Raw genomic sequence first — 15,865 nt, forward strand, 5'->3', positions numbered from 1 at the left:
TCATCATTGGTAAGAGCAGTATTGTTCTCACAAACATTATTGTTTTGTATGCTGAGTTTTGCAGCAGTTTAGTTTGACCACTTCAATGTTAATTGAATCTACATTGGTATCCTGCGCATTGACCGTAGAGTCAATGTGTGATGAGCAAGAGCTAGTTGTTCTTTGCTCAAGCGAGCCCCCTTTGAATAATAGTCACTCATAAACAAGGCGGGTATACGTGGATGGCGTAAGCCGTTCGTGAAAAACGGTCTATGCTTTTTAGAAGCATACACTAAATTGCTGATGGCAAATTCTACCATCGGCAAGAAGTTGCTCCACCTCGCAAAAAGAGTGGATGTGTTTGCGAAGAACCTCTTCGAGAATACGATTTACACGCTTTGTCCGACCATCTGATTCAGGATGGTCAAATGATGACATTTTTAACTGTGGGTCAAGTGATTTGAACATTGTTTGCCAAAATTCCGCCGTAATCTAAGGTCTCGATCTGAGACCAGCTCACGGGGTAATCCATGGAGTCGAAACATCGTGTCAACAAAGACACGAGCACAGCCTTTGGCTGCAGCAAGATATACCATATTGCTGAGAAGATCAACAAAAACAAGATTACTATTATTCTTGTGATGGTCTTCGGATTTCCCGAAGACATAGTCCGTTGATACGGACTGCCAACACTCTGCCAGAACAGGTAGAGGTTGTAAGAGAGCCCGGGAGGAAGCACTGGGCTTCACCCGTTGACAAACTTCGTAAGCACGTACGTACTTGCGGAGGAAATCATACTGGCGTGGCCAGTAGAAGTCGCGACATATCGTGAGATAGGTCTTCTCACGTCCACGATGACCACTTATTGGTGCATCGTGGCCTCATACATGATGCGTAAACGCAAATCATTATGGGTAGGGACGACGACACGAGGTGTGTCGCAAGCAATGGCTGTGTAATACAGTAATTTATTCCGTGTTGTGTATCGATCCGCTAGCTCGATGCAATTTTGACAATCCTTTGAAGGATAGTTGTATTGGATGTTTTAATGTAGTTTATCAACCCTTTAAGAGCCTTATCTTCTTGATAAGCTCTTCTAACGTCGTCAAGAAATGTTGACAACGGAACACTTATTGTTGCAACAGTGGACTTAGCCTCGCTGTTGTTTTGCGCTGCCAGCTCAAATCGGGCTGGCGTGAAAGGGCATCAGCGACAACATTAAGTCAACCTGGTTTGTATTGCACGAAGAAGTTATACTCCACGAAGAAAGACAATCATCTCGTCATTCTTTGCAAGAGGTGTGGATTGCTTACGGCCGTGTGTAATGACGCATGAACGGTCTATCTCCGAGGAGATAGACCCTAAATTTAGCCAGCGCGCATTTCATAACAAGGAGTTCAATGTCATGCGCTGGATAATTGTATTCAGGTAGTTGAAGCTGACGCGACTGATAGCAGACGACACACTCTGCGTCATCTGTGTCATATTGCGACAACGCACAGCCGATTGCAAAATTGCTGGCGTCACAGACCACATGAAATGGTATGTCTTGGTCCGCAATCGCCAGGATTGGCGATTGCATCAAACTTTGCTTGATACCATCACAGCAAATGCTGACAATCAGCGTTCATGACCATGTTACGTATTTACTCGACAAAGAAGAAATAAACACTGTCATTTCGGTATAATTGCGGGAGTACTTGTGTAAGTATGCCGCTAAGTCGAGGAAATTTCGAAGTCCACTGGCCCAGGCCAGTCTGTGATCGCCTTGTTGTTTTCCGGATCAGGGCGTACACCGTGTCTACCCGCGAAGCACCCAAGAAGTGGCGTTACGCTTGCAGCTAATGTACACTTCTTGAGATTTGCATGCAACTTATGCTTATGCATAAGTGTAAGAACCTTTTGGACGTGGGTACGATGTATTTCAACGTCCGACTTTTCGTTCGTGGCTCTGCTATGAGCGAAGACGTCATCGTAATAGCTCAGTGTGAAATCCCACACATCTGTTAAATGTTGCAGGGGCATCAATTAGCCCGTGCCATTATCATTAGGCAACTCGCACAGTACGAATTCAAGGAACATATCCTTGAATTCGATAAAATTCTTGTATAAAGGATCTGTCTTTAAAGACTCCCAGCTAGGGACGTAAAACGTTCAGTCCGAGTCTTCTCATCGCGGACACTTTCGTCCATCGATAAGCTGCTGAAAACCCATTCATTCTTAGGAAATACTATTGCCGATTTTGGGGGATATCCTCTCCAACTGCCACTAGACGTGGTTGCAACCGCAGCGAGATCGCTACGATCGACTCTCCAGTCGATCGAGGACTTTCGCACTGTCTCTTATAGACAAGCGTTTCTAATCTCTTGGATGTTACTTCTTATGCAAACATCCTTGTTTTGTACCACTCAACCCATTCGAGTGGTCGAACTTCGACGCTGCCTGTCTTTATTGATTCCTCTTATAGGAACGAATGTCAAATCGAAAGATTCTAAGTGGCATTGCTATCAAAAGTCGAGCCAATATGGGATTCGAACCCACGCCCTTTCGGACCAGTGCCCCGATGGCACTGCCGAATCCAAATTGGCCTTTAAGTGTCGTCTGTGACGCATCGGATTTTGCCGTTGGTAGTGGTCTGTTACAGTTGCTCACTACTGTGATTATGAAGCCAAGAAATAATTGCCAATAATAACAAGGGTGCGACTATTGCCACAGACGTTTTGACGAATGCCAGAGACAAGACACCTTTGAGTGGCTAAATGGTTTCTTTGTTAATCCTAAATATTGAAATAATAATACCCTACTCATTTCCTGACTATTCCTCCCTGCAATTTCAGCGAGTCGCGCAATAAAAACAGTTTTTAAGCACATAATGGACTCAATTTTACCGTCGAATCTGCTGTCAATGCTCAGAATAGACTCCCTGCAGCCACCAATCAGACTTGTTTAAGTCATTCATAATTCTCGCGAAGCCATGGAAAAGGCATTGAATAAAATCGCACTTGGCAAATTGTTGCATCGAGTTGATTACACGAGCTAATTCTCCGGGGACGCACGTATAATCGCGGTATACTTGCGCAACTTCACTACGTCGATTTCGCTAGATCGCATTTCAAGACCACCTTCAAATGGCCGACTGATATGCAGCACCGTCACATCTTGATGGTGAATTTTCTTTTTTCTTGCAGCAAGAGCCGTACGCGTCTGCGATCACGAAAACCCTTTCTTGTGTAAATATGGAGCCCACAACCGTCGCTTCTTTACTAGTGACAACACACAAAAAACAAATACAGTTAATACAAGCACTTTGGTGCAAGGGTCAATCGAGAGATGAAGAAAGCACCGTTGAGCATGTACATAGGCGTCAAGAGCCCGCTTCTGCTGATCGACGTTGGCAGGCGGGAAGAAGTGTGTACACGACGTCTTGCGTGATAGCTTCACCCACGATAAGCGTGCGGGGCTGCGGATGCAGAATATGCAACACGGGGAAAGCGCGCGATGCGTCTGCTTCAAGTCAGCAGTCTAAGCTCGCAAAAATGCGTCCGCCATAGTGAATGCGAATTTACATAATGGCAAAACCGTTTCAGTAACGCGAAATTTTATAGGGAATATAAAAACAATTATACTTAAATAATTAATAAAGAAAAAAATACTAAATAATGAAAATATAAAAATATACCAAAACTATTAACAAATATATTAAAATATACCACGCATGTATAATATATCATGAAGAGGCATGATTGGAGGCGTTGCTATTTAGCTTTACTATAGAACGAAGGATACTACAATCTTGTCTTAAATCATTCGCATTAATTTTAGTACGTGTATCCTGTTTTTATGGCGAGGAAACCCAGTTTTGGATGAAAACCTCTAATCGTCATGCACTATGTACTAGAGATAACGAAGCATACAATCATGCGTCCTTGCTCGGACAGGTCCTACGATTATGACCAAACTGGTGGCACATTCCGCACTTTCTGGTTTGGCGCTTTTTAATTCTTTCAGCTGCTTGTTATGATGGGATCCGCTTCTTCTTTGGGCGCCTTCTTTTTTAGAATAGATGGAGCGTTGATGTGTGGCCAGGAAGAGGTAGCGGGGGTAGGACATCAAAGTTTTGCAGCATGCCAGAATTGAACATATTGCAGCATTTAAGATCATACGTTAATTAGAGCAGGATATGTGTCAAATATCGTCTGAACAGCAGAAAACGTAAATGAAACAGTATTACAGAGTCTTCAGCTACTCCAAAGTTAATGATTACGTGACAGATTGAAGCATGCTAAAACTCCGTCGTATGCTTATGATAAATTTTTATGAAAAACAACACCTTGAATCCATATCTCATCACAGTGCCTTCTCTGCCTCATGGCTAAGATCAAGTGTAGCATATCTCTTCATGATCCCAAGCTTGTGTATACTATCGTACGTATATTATACATTCGTGATATATATATATTTCTCATTAATTATTTTAAAGGAAGCGTTATCCATCCACTACCCAAACGTTAACCACCACCCCCTTAATTTGTTTTGATTGGCTGTAATCCACCTTTCTGATTGGCTACAGTTAGAGGTAAGGTACAGAAAATTGTGCTTCTGGTTGGTCAAAGATAATGAACGCAACTGTAAGAATTTCAGCACCAGATGACACTTACCTTCAAATTGCAACCTTACCTGTTACAACGAATATATCAAAATGAACACTCTTGCTCCCCCCACACAATTGCCCATGCTTCTCTTGCTGAGGTTCAAGCTGTTGTAAAGGCCCATGCAACATCACAGGGATATGTCATTGTTGTCAAGCGTACCAAGAAGGTTGGCAACAGGAAGGAAGGCGTTGACAAGGTGGTATACTAATAGTGCTCACAATCAAAAGCTCCTGTTGTGCACAGTGGCCCAGGCGAGCGTACGAGGCCAAGTCGGAGCAGTGGCTGACCTTTCAGAGCCAACATACGCAATTATGAAAACCAATGGCTTATTGAAGTAATCAACGCTGAATACAACTATGAGGCGTTTGCGCATTCGAGCGCGCATCCGCAGGGACGCACTGGCATGCTCACACCAGAACAAAACCAAAGTGTATTGGTTTTTTTACGTGCACTTGTTCCAAACAGCCGTATCACTACCTCAATTCGACAGAATGAAGGTGGTGTGCTGACAGGCCAAGACGTTCGCAACATTAGAAATAGGGAACTGTCCAGGATGCTCATCGGCCACTCACTCATTTCAGCTCCGCTGGACAGCCTTGGTGACGGCTCCCGCCACTTCTCACAGATTGACAGGGAGCAAAAGCTCAACCACCTTCTGGTCATCTCACCCTGCGCCCGTGAGATCTGCCAAAAGTTTTGTGCCGGTAAAGTGTGGCTACTGGATGCAACATACAAGATAGACAAGTTTGGAAGGCCTCTGTTCCATGTTATTGGTGCCACATCGTCCCACCAGAGCTTAACCTTTGCTTACTGCTTTATGCAAAGAGAGACAGCTGCAGATTACCGTTGGGCCGTGCACCACCTTCGAGATGTGTTTGAAGAATACAACCTCCCCACTAACAATGTCGCCTTTGTGACTGATCGTCAGTTTGCGCTCATGAGTGCACTTGATGACAATTTGCCCACTGCCAACATGCTCCTGTGCAGGTGGCATATCAACAAAAATATCCAATCAAGCACAAAGCAGGCTTCACAGCAGAAACATGGGAGGCATTTATGAAGGCATGGAATGCTCTGATCAGTGCCACCACTGTTGAAAGTTACCAAGAACAATCCCAGGTAAAATTTTGTCTTCCTTTTATAGAAGGCTTCTTAACCGTGATTTATCTTAACAGTTGTCACCAAATCCGGAACATCCAGGCAATGCATGAGGGAGAGATCCCAGCGCACGTCGTGACCTACTGCAATGACACCTGGCTGGTGTACGAGGAGAGGTTTGTGCCAGCAATTTAATGCGAAAAGAAGCATTATGGACACATCTCAACGTCACGTGTGGAGATCGCACATGCAGCTCTCAAGAAATGGATCGGGATGTCAACAGGTATGTGTATCTTTCAGTTAAGTCACATGAGGTCCATGCTTTCGATGACAGATAAGTGCATTTTCAGGTCACCTACTGGCAGTTGATGGCGCAGTTTGGCTCGCATGTGAAGGCCAGCTGGCTGCTATTGTACAGCAAAATGCAGCAGAGTGGGCAATAGTCAACCTGGGATTGGGACCGCTTTTTTGTAGGTGATGGAAAAGATCTCTGTGCATGCACTGCGCGGCGCATACCAGCTACTTCATTTGCAGGAGCAGAATGAAGAGGTGAGCAACATATGTCTTGGTCTTTTTAGATTAACAATGGGGTTTCCATGCCAACATGACATGCACCGCCGCAGCCGCAGCCGGTTAATGGTAGCGCTAACCTTTAATGACTTCGATCAGCATTGGTGGTAGGTCCAGCCACAGCCGCCAAATGTTGCAGATGTTGTTCTACCATCAATGGAGGCAGCGTTGAAGAGAATTGCAGATGGATATGATGATTCTGAGGGTTATCGTAAGCGCATGCTTCTTGAGCGTGTGCTTGAGGTCTCCAATGATGTTGTTGTCAGAGATCCTGTGCGAGCAGAAACGCGAGGCCGGCCAACAGGGTCAACACGCGCTTGCTATCCGCGTTTGAGCTCGCAGATGCAGCTGCTAATCCTGCACCTCGTCGACGCTGTAGACGGTGTTCCCAGTCAGGGCACAATGCACGTACATGTCGCACAGTTTTAAATGTAGAAATAGAAGCACAAGAGAATCGAGAAGTAGCATGTAATGGGGCACACATCGGTTGGAGAACCGTTGTTGTCGTACATTTACTTTATGGCCGAAATACCCTTTTATCTAATTCTAAGATAGTTAGCTACTTAAATTCCATTAATTATGGGTAACAAATGTGGTCGCCGCCAGATATAAATCTTGCGGCCGAAATCAATTTTAAATTAGCTAGGGTAACTTTTAATAGATTTAAAGTTGAAATAAAGTGCAGTCCACCTTTTGATCTTAAAGCGTTAAGTGCCTTTCTAAGGCTTGCGCATTGATCTGTAAGAGATAGAAGCCTTTCTAAGGTATATCCTCTTGGGCACTAGTTGCCATTTGGTTCTACGAACCCTGAATCCCTTGAACTAGGATTTCTTAAGCTTTAATAGCTTGTACGACTTCCTGAGTTGTTAAACCCATTAGTTCAATAGAACTTAGTGACTCTCTGAGTCTGAAAGTCTTCCTCTGAATTTAGGAGCGAGGTAGCTCCGCTACATAGCAGATGTGTAAATTAGACCATCTTTGCACACATTTGGCAGCAATCACATATCCCTATGATGTTGCATGGGCCTTTACAGCAGCTTGACCCTCAGCAAGAGGAGCATGTGCAATTTTGTGGGGGTTAGCAAGGGTGTTCATTTTGATATAGTTGTTGTAACTGGGAAGGTTGCAATTTGAAGGTAAGTGTCATCTGGTGCTGAAATTCTTACAGTTGCGTTCATTCTCTTTGACGAATCAGAAGCACAATCTGATTGGTCAAAGAGAATGAACGCAACTGTAAGAATTTCAGCACCAGATGACACTTACCTTCAAATTGCAACCTTCCCAGTTCTGTACCTCACCTCTAATTGTAGCCTTTCAGAAGGGTGGATTACAGCCAATCAAAATTAACTTGGGGTTGGATGGTTGTCGTTTGGGTGGTGATGGATAACGCTTCCCTTAATTTCATGTATGTTTTATTATTTTTTATTTGGTATATTTTTTATATTCCCAATTTTATAATGTATTTTAGGTGGAACCAATAATACCACCCTATTGACAAATCATATAGTTTAAACAATCAAAGGTAATTTGTCTGTGGCGATAGTCAAAAGTCTGTGGCAATAGTCGCATCCTAACTCTATATTGGCTAAAACAAAATTGGTCGGTAGGTGCGCATCGAAGTATATCATGAGTCAAGTGACGCGCACAACACTTCAGGTTTGCTCCCTGCGCATCAAGGCGTTTCTAAAATAATTTTCGCCTTTAAAATAACTTTTGCTATCACAGCTATACCGTGACTGCCTGCGCCTCGCAAAGCACATTGGTGGCAATGTATGTTGAATAAGTTTGCTGCACGTTACTCACACGATGTCTCTGCGTTGCAGCTGATTTGCTATTCTACTTTATCTGTTTTACATGGTTGATGTGCGTAGAGCAAGAAGGGATATGCTATAAAGGAATTGGTGCGACGAGAATTTGACAAGGGTCGCAACGAAACGGACTTAGAGACGATCGAAGCGCTTAAGGCAAAGTAGGTCGATCTTTTTAAATTGCTTTCAGCTGCTAGAATATGGCAATTGATCGACCGTTTGCGCACCGATGCACTATTAGCGCCGTCCGTGGACTTAGTAATTACTTGATGTTGGCAAACTCAAGCAAGGACCAGCGGCTCCACGATGCCATGAAGAAGAGGCCGTCGCTTAATATTGAAAACAAGCAGGCTGAGTACCGAGATATGTAATCCACAAACGACATGCTTAAAACGATTTCGTTTTACTGAAGTCAGCGAAATTTTAGTGCTTCTAGACTTTTAATTAAGCTTATAATCAGTGAGGGCATGAGGTTACTTTTAATTCAACCCAATAACCCGTTGTACCAATTTTGCTCTCATCTCGATGAATCGCCGAGCATTGGCACGGAAAGCTGCTGGGGTCCGCGTTGCGGCCCCGAGCAGCGCTGCTGCTGGTTTTGATAACGTTTCACAAAAGTTGGAGCTGCAGCTACAGAAAGGCGACTATTATGGCGCGTTACAAATGTACAAGACACTTTTTATTCGTTTACTCAAGGGGGACGCGGTCGGTACGGATCAGCAAGAGAAAGCAGTGTCGCTGGCGTTGAAAGCGGCACTTAAGCTTATTGATCACGAACAAAATACAGCATCTATTGAAATGGCGAACTTGATGATATCAGTATTTACAGACTTCCACCATCCGGTGGACGACGCACACAAGGAGCTCATACGCCAAATCGATGTTGCATTTCAGACGAAGCCACAATTCAGCACCGATCTTGCGGTTTTCCTTAAGAATGCTGTCAAATGGTCATCGAACGAAGGCGCACGCAAACGCGGTGATCCAGAGCTGCAGAGCATGCTTGCCCGAGCCTACTGCGTTGCAGGAGATTTTACCCTCGCCATGAAGCATTTCTTACATTCAGAAAGCCCGCAGGAACTGGCGGACGCATTGTTTCATTGGTCGTTACAGGGATATCCCAGTGAATCCGACTTGTACCTTGCTCGGGCTGTTTTGCAGTAAGTACATAATATAGGCAAGTTGTTGGTTAATAAATTTCTGGATCATGCTCGTAGATTGCTGAGTCTGGAAAATCTGCGGGATGCCAATCGAGTTTGTGAAGTGTACGTGGCTAAATGCGAGCAAAGCGGACGTCCGACAGATTTGCCGTTGTTTAACTTCACGCGATTTCTGCTATTAACGCTGGAGGTGAGTAACATAGCTCTGACACGAGAGCACGACGTGAAATATATTCTCTGACTACAATACCATTTTTTATGTTGCTCCTACTCAAGCGCGATGCACTGCCTCTATTTCGGACGCTTCAAGAGCATTACGCACCAGCACTTGCTCGTGATAGCAGCTTTAATAGCGTACGTTAAATTTGAATATTACGAGATAACATGAACGAGCACTTATGATTCTGTATATTTGCTGCTCCTAGTATTTAAATGTCATTGGACAAAAGTTTTACGGACTACAGCCTCTGCGATCGGGGCTCAGCTCTCTACTTGAGATGTTTTCTAATGGCACGCAATAAAGCTATCGCAATTTAAAGGCGTTTTACTTTGACGCTATGATATCAAATAAATAAATAAAATACAAAGCGTTAGTGACCAAACAAGATTGCTGACCGACGACATCATAAAATAACCGGAAAAGGCTATCGGCTCCCTGGGTAATCGATGTCTTTCTGGACGCGTAACAAGTAAGCAGTAAAGCACATGAGGTATTTTTCAATTTATTCAATACGCAACAATGTTGCGGATTTAATCGACATACTTTTAGGTTTTCACAACACCTTGGTCGAATTGCCAAGCTTGACTTGAAAGTGTGCAGTCGATAAACTTTTTCTGTGCAGTCGATAAACTTTTTGGGTTCGATTGTGCAGTCGATCAAATTTCTTGGATTCGATTGCGCTGCTTGGCTTATTTGTCCTACATGTCGACATTTTCTTTAATTGCACTATCAACACCCTTCTTAATTTGTTCGCATGACTTTATGGATGTGATCCCATGAGATGCTTGTTATTAAATACGGACTGCCTATCGTATCTATCTTTTTAGCCGAATTCCTGCTCTTTAGCTTTTCTGCACCACCAATGTCTTGCTCTTTTTAGACTTCTTCTCGCTGTGCTGTTGCGACTTTCGCTTCAAACTCTCCACCATAATATTGAGAGTGTGCTTGCTTTCATTTGCGCTCGAATTCGACTCAGTTGCTACACCCGTTCCCATAGAAGCCGCGTTCTGGCTGAACCGTTGCCGTCGCTCCTTGAGAATGGCTTGAGTGGCCTCGGTCTTTTTAAACTTTGAATCCGTCGGATCCAACTGAAACCGGGAGCTTTTTGCGTACAGCCCTTGAAAACGCGGATCGGCCGCATCAAATTTAAAACTTTCCTGCAATCCGCCACTGACTTTCTGCGTGGCGAGTTTCTTCATCTCATTCACGCGGCGCTTACCTTTTAAAGACTTAAATTTTTCTTGCTTGGCAATTTTATTCATGTCAAAATTACGCTTTTCGTGATCATTGTCGCTGCCTTCAGCTTCACTATCCGCGCCGCCTCCATTAATAGCTTCGCGCAAAAAGTTGGCCTCCTTAGCTCCACGACCTTTTTTCTGCAGTATCTCGCGTTGTTCACGCTCAAGCTGCTTCTGTCGCTCGCGCTTTTCATGCAATTTGCGATTCTTTTCCTGCTTCCTCTCACGCGTGTAACGCTCAAATGGCGTCTCAGTTGCTTCCAGCTCCTTCTGTCGCTTTGCTTTCAAAATATCACCCGCACCAGGTGTGAATGACATTTCCATATCTCCATCAGCCAAGTCATTGCCCTCTTCCTCGCTGCTAGCTTTCAAGCCTCCTTCTGATAAAGTGGCTTCGACTTCATCTTCTGCATCGCTGCTCAACAACATTGAGCGGTAGCGATTGCGTAATTTCTTTATCTTGGCTTTTTTCTTTGACTTCTTTTTGCCGTGAAATTCAGCAGTATCTACCTTGCTCTTGGAGCCTCCTTCATCATTGCTGCCGTCGCAATCAGTGTCTGATTCTGAACCATCGGAACCTTCTGACGCAAGATAAGCCTTAAAGTCGTCGTCATGGGCATCTTTCCAGTCAGCCGGACGCGTGAGAAGCTCGAGACGCTGGTCATCATCCTCCTCCCAAGTGAGCTTCACGTCTGTCTGTTGTAGTGCAAGCGTAGCAAAAAGTGCTGGTTTATAGTGATCGGGTAGGCTGTCGCACGACTCCTTGGATGCATTAGTAAATGTTGTATCGTCCGGAACATAGCGTAGATCGAGTACATTAGACGACGTCTCATACTCAAGCTGGTCACACTGATCAAAAATTGCACTGGCCGTCTTCACTGAATCACACGACACAACAGCATAATAATACCGCAGCTTCTGTAATTCATATTTGCGCAACTTTTCGCTGTCAAATCCGTTCGATTCTTTTTCAAGCGTCACGCTTGTCTTGACGCCCAGCGGATCATCTGAGTCATAATTCTTTTCATCGTCAATGTCGCTGACATTTATCTCGATATTATTTATTGTTCCTATACTGTCATTTTTATCCTCGTTGCCCATTTCGAGCGTTCCCATTTCTGATAATATTTCTCTTTTCTTCAATTTATCATCCCAAATACCCCGTGGCCCGTGCTGTTCCTCCTCTTTCTACACATGCAACTCTGTGGTTAGTATAACATTTTCAAACATCAAACGTTCGGGTGCACCATCTTTTGAAGCCCAAAGTCGGACGGATAAATTGTCACATTCTGGACAGTCCCAGTAGCAGGAGCAAACGACTGGCAGAGGGCAAAGAGGTCCACTGCACGGATACGCGTCCAGTCACAATGAAGAACAGCAAAGCGCCTAGTTTCTGTACCTAGTGGAATATCTTCCGCTTCCTCCTCTTCAATTTGTGTTTCTTCGATATCACTGTCCTCGGAGTCTGAATCTGAGCTTCCGGAGCCCGACTCCAATTTACCACGTGCCATGCGATTTAAATAATCAAGACGCGAAAATTTTTGATCGCTTTTAGTTACGGCCGCCGAGCACGCGTCGTCATTGTCGTCGTCGGAGCTAGTGGTAAAGGGAGCCTTCGCCTTCGCCTTCGCCTTAGTCGTGTCCTCCTCACCTTCCTCCTCTTCTAGTCGGTAAAACTTATCCAATTCGTTATCTTTTTTCGTAATGCGACGTCCATACTTGTCGTATTTTCCCTGAACGCTCTGAAAACGCTTGTCTTTTAGTGCCGCGGCGAAGCGTTTGTCGATCTCCAATTTGCTTTTGCGATTTGACTTGCGCGCAAATCTCTGTAATATAACTGAGTAAGATAAATAACATTTTTATATGAGTAGAAGCTTAAATGTTATACCGGATCATTGTGCACTTTTCCAAAGCGCGCGTCACTGACGGGATCGCTCATATTTCAATGTCGGCGGCCAGCAGTAGCTATGCTGTTGCTGGTGGAGCAGACTGTAAACACATTTTCAGCCAATTATCGTTTAAAAGCCAAAACAAAAGGAGGTATAGCCACACCCCTAAAACAAAATAATAATTATTTTAGAAAAGGTATTGCCACCTAAATATTTTTGCGTTTTTTTTAGGGTGTGCATCGCTACAACTCCGCCAACATTAATACTTGGTCCTCATCATGCCGTTTGCTCCACCCAGAATACATTTAAGAGACCCATGAGGAAGCGGAGGAGGCAATCATAACGTTTGCGTGGCAAGAAGGTTATTCAACGAGAAAATTACGTACGAAGGCCGACAAATACCGAAAAACCAGGAAGGTGTGGCTTGCTTGCGCTCGTGGTGGTGGGCACAGACGCAAGGGCACAAAGATACGCCAAACGTTAAGAAAGCTTCGTATGTGCCCATGGGCAGTCACTATGAAGTGCCAACGGAATCAAAGTGCTGGGCAAGAATGGAGAGTAAGTCTGGTCGTTGCAACACACAACCATGAGACAACCGATAATATTGCAGTGTTTACGGAAGCGAGGGCGTTAAACCAGAAAATAAGTTTTTCGGAGATATTAGCCAAATTGCAAAATCATCATTCAGGCTTGCCTCCGCACAGGCAACGCCTCCTGGAGCAAGATCTCATTAACCTTGCACGTAACGGGGTGTATCATTACATGAAATTAATACTTAAAAAAAAGGTTGTTAATAAATATATTATCTAAAGGGTAGATAATATTTGGAGGATATTATTTTAAATAGTAATGCTCAGAAATCTTATCCATAAATAGGTAAAGGCCATTATATCTATTTATCCCGCAGACTAATCAACTGTGAGACAGATAAGATAAGATAAGATAAGATTTCGATTGCATGTTTAGTATTTGTTTATAATTAAGTTAGAATTAACAGATAGAAAGAAGAGATACTTAATTATATTAATACAGTTTTCATTTTACCCTCTTTAAGCTAGTTACCTTAAAAAGAGGTCTTCCTCTGCACGTACTAGTGTACGTGAAATAACGTAAGGCACCACTCGCAACTGAAGCAGTGCGAAGTGGACTTGTACTGAAGCAGTACAAGTCGTAGTGCCCCATTACACCTGGTAGCACTTTGTAGTCCGTCCAAGGACCACAATTCCTTCATCTAACATGGACATGTTAGATGATAGTGGGAATACGCATCACAATTCCCGTGAAAGCTACTCCTTTCTAAATGACATAGAAAGGAGTGCGGTCGAACGAAAGAGTTTGACCGTAGGAAACGATACAATCTTGGCGATGCTGTCCAATTTGGACAGAAATACCCTCCATTCAGCCATCGCCAAGTTCATACAACATGAACTTGACGAGATGAAGGAAAAGGTAGCCTTGCTGAATCAGCAAGGCTCTCAACAGGCAGAATTGTTGAGGTTACAACAGGTACAGAACCCTGTACCTGGGATGACGCACACGCGTCGTCCCGAAACCTTAAAGATTGACATCTCTAAGTATAAAGGAGTCGAAGAAGACTCCCTCTTAAGATGGTTTGTCGAGTTGGACGATGCCATAAGGGCACGTCACATCGTCGACGAGCAAATGCAAGTCGCATTCGCTCAATCAAGTTTGGCAGGTCGTGTCAAACTTGGGCATTGGGTTTTAAGTTGCGCGACCCATACGTCTTTGGGTCGCTGCAGGCTTTTAAAGCCCGGCTCAAACAGACGTTTGAACCGCCAAGGGCTGAGTTCAGAGCTCGTTTAGAGCTTCTGAAACTCAAGCAAGGCAAGCGTAATGTTCAGGCATATGCCCAGCACATACGACTCTTAGCGAGTTGTATATTGAAGAACCCAGTTCATGAACACACGTTGATTGCGGTGTTCATGCAAGGTCTTACGGATGGTCCCGTGAAGACCCACCTGTTCCGCTTGGAACTGGATACGCTTGAAGAAGCAATATCCGTTGCGGAACAGGAGGACTTTACTCGAGACAGGCTCGAGCTAGTTCTTCATCATATCGTCCTTCAAGACGACACGAGTTAGGAGGTCCAGAACCCATGTACCTTTCTTACGTCGAAAGCGAGAGACCTCGCTTTTCGAGCAATAAGCGATTGCAGAAATGCCATCGCTGCCAAAATTTAGGACACTACGTTTAGAGTGTAGTGCCCCACGCCCAGCACCGAAAGGTACTGAACGTAATTTTGGACCGTATGCCAAAAAGAGCAACGGTCGCGGGTCCGACGTTGTTGCGAAATCGCAACAGCGAAGCGGACCACCAAAAAAGCGACGGGGTCAGTAGGGGCGCAACACCCTACTGATCCAGCAACCTCAAGAGAATTTGCAAATCTCCTGACTAAAGTTGCTCCAGACACACAATCATTATGTGTCTCTGCACCTGGTGATGAGGTATTTCTCATCACCTTAAAGTTAAAAGTGACAAATGATTTGTCACTTAGAGCCCTAGTGGACTGCGGAGCGTCGAATAACTTTATTCGTCGCCAGTCACTAGAGGGTCGTAGGCTCAAATATGTTGAGCGCGACATCCCTCCAACGAGGATGACGGTGCGTCTAGCGACAGGCGCATCGATAACAGTAATGAAACGCGTAGTGAAATTTCACTACACGTTAAGAGATTTACAGTATGATGATGATTTCATCGTACTGGATTTGGATGACAAATTTGATGTCATCCTAGGTTTACCTTGGCTCAGAAAATACGAGCCAAGGATCAGCTGGCAGCATCGATCCGTAAAGATGCCTGCCACTTGTTCATCAGATGGCCATCTGATGAACGTCTTGGAGCGTCCACAAGCGTGTGGATGTACTACGAGTGAGTGCGATGGCCTCACTTGTGGTACGGTCGTTAGTACAACCGCACAAGATCACAGTGTGATTACCAATCACAATGTGGAGTCAGCTGCCGGCGGCTGTGTTAATGCACAGGCAGCGCCGAAGGTCCACCACTCGAAAAGGTCGAGTGGATTGGGACATGAATGTACGCTTAGTGGGCGACATTCAAGGAGTATACCGGTTGCCCAGAAAGGACAACACGATGATCCAAGGTCGAGTAGAGAGTCGACCGTAGTGGACCCGACTGTGATAGCGCAATCACACTCGGAAGACGTTGAGGGAAGAGGTCCCCACGTATTTGAGGAGAAATCCCCTCAAATGGTAGAAGTTACTAGACTTCTA

The 15,865-nt window shown here is 44.5% G+C and overlaps 3 protein-coding genes across 3 annotated transcripts; 2 read left to right on the forward strand and 1 right to left on the reverse strand.

Moving 5' to 3' along the window:
* Positions 1 to 6,206: 6,206 nt before the first annotated feature.
* Positions 6,207 to 6,633, forward strand: CCR75_006074 (uncharacterized protein; the record flags this gene model as incomplete). Its single annotated transcript, XM_067964146.1, is given in 3 exon segments — positions 6,207 to 6,278; positions 6,411 to 6,572; positions 6,583 to 6,633. 3 exon segments carry the CDS (start codon positions 6,207 to 6,209, stop codon positions 6,631 to 6,633), a joined length of 285 nt encoding a protein of 94 aa, XP_067816096.1.
* A 1,936-nt stretch (positions 6,634 to 8,569) lies between these two features.
* On the forward strand, positions 8,570 to 12,630 carry CCR75_006075 (uncharacterized protein). Its single transcript, XM_067964147.1, has 5 exons — positions 8,570 to 9,267; positions 9,325 to 9,457; positions 9,544 to 9,621; positions 9,693 to 12,553; positions 12,616 to 12,630. Exons 1-4 carry the CDS (start codon positions 8,633 to 8,635, stop codon positions 9,786 to 9,788), a joined length of 942 nt encoding a protein of 313 aa, XP_067816097.1. The 5' UTR covers positions 8,570 to 8,632; the 3' UTR covers positions 9,789 to 12,553; positions 12,616 to 12,630.
* CCR75_006076 (uncharacterized protein) lies at positions 10,330 to 12,664 on the reverse strand (the record flags this gene model as incomplete). The annotated part of the gene is made up of 3 exons (XM_067964148.1): positions 10,330 to 11,913; positions 11,961 to 12,551; positions 12,614 to 12,664. 3 exons carry the CDS (start codon positions 12,662 to 12,664, stop codon positions 10,330 to 10,332), a joined length of 2,226 nt encoding a protein of 741 aa, XP_067816098.1.
* Between the last annotated feature and the right edge of the window lie 3,201 nt (positions 12,665 to 15,865).

This window comes from Bremia lactucae (genome assembly GCF_004359215.1).
Source record: "Bremia lactucae strain SF5 chromosome Unknown BlacSF5_NotPlaced_182_SHOA01000115.1_669280bp, whole genome shotgun sequence".
In the NCBI taxonomy this organism is placed as follows: Eukaryota; Oomycota; class Peronosporomycetes; order Peronosporales; family Peronosporaceae; genus Bremia; species Bremia lactucae.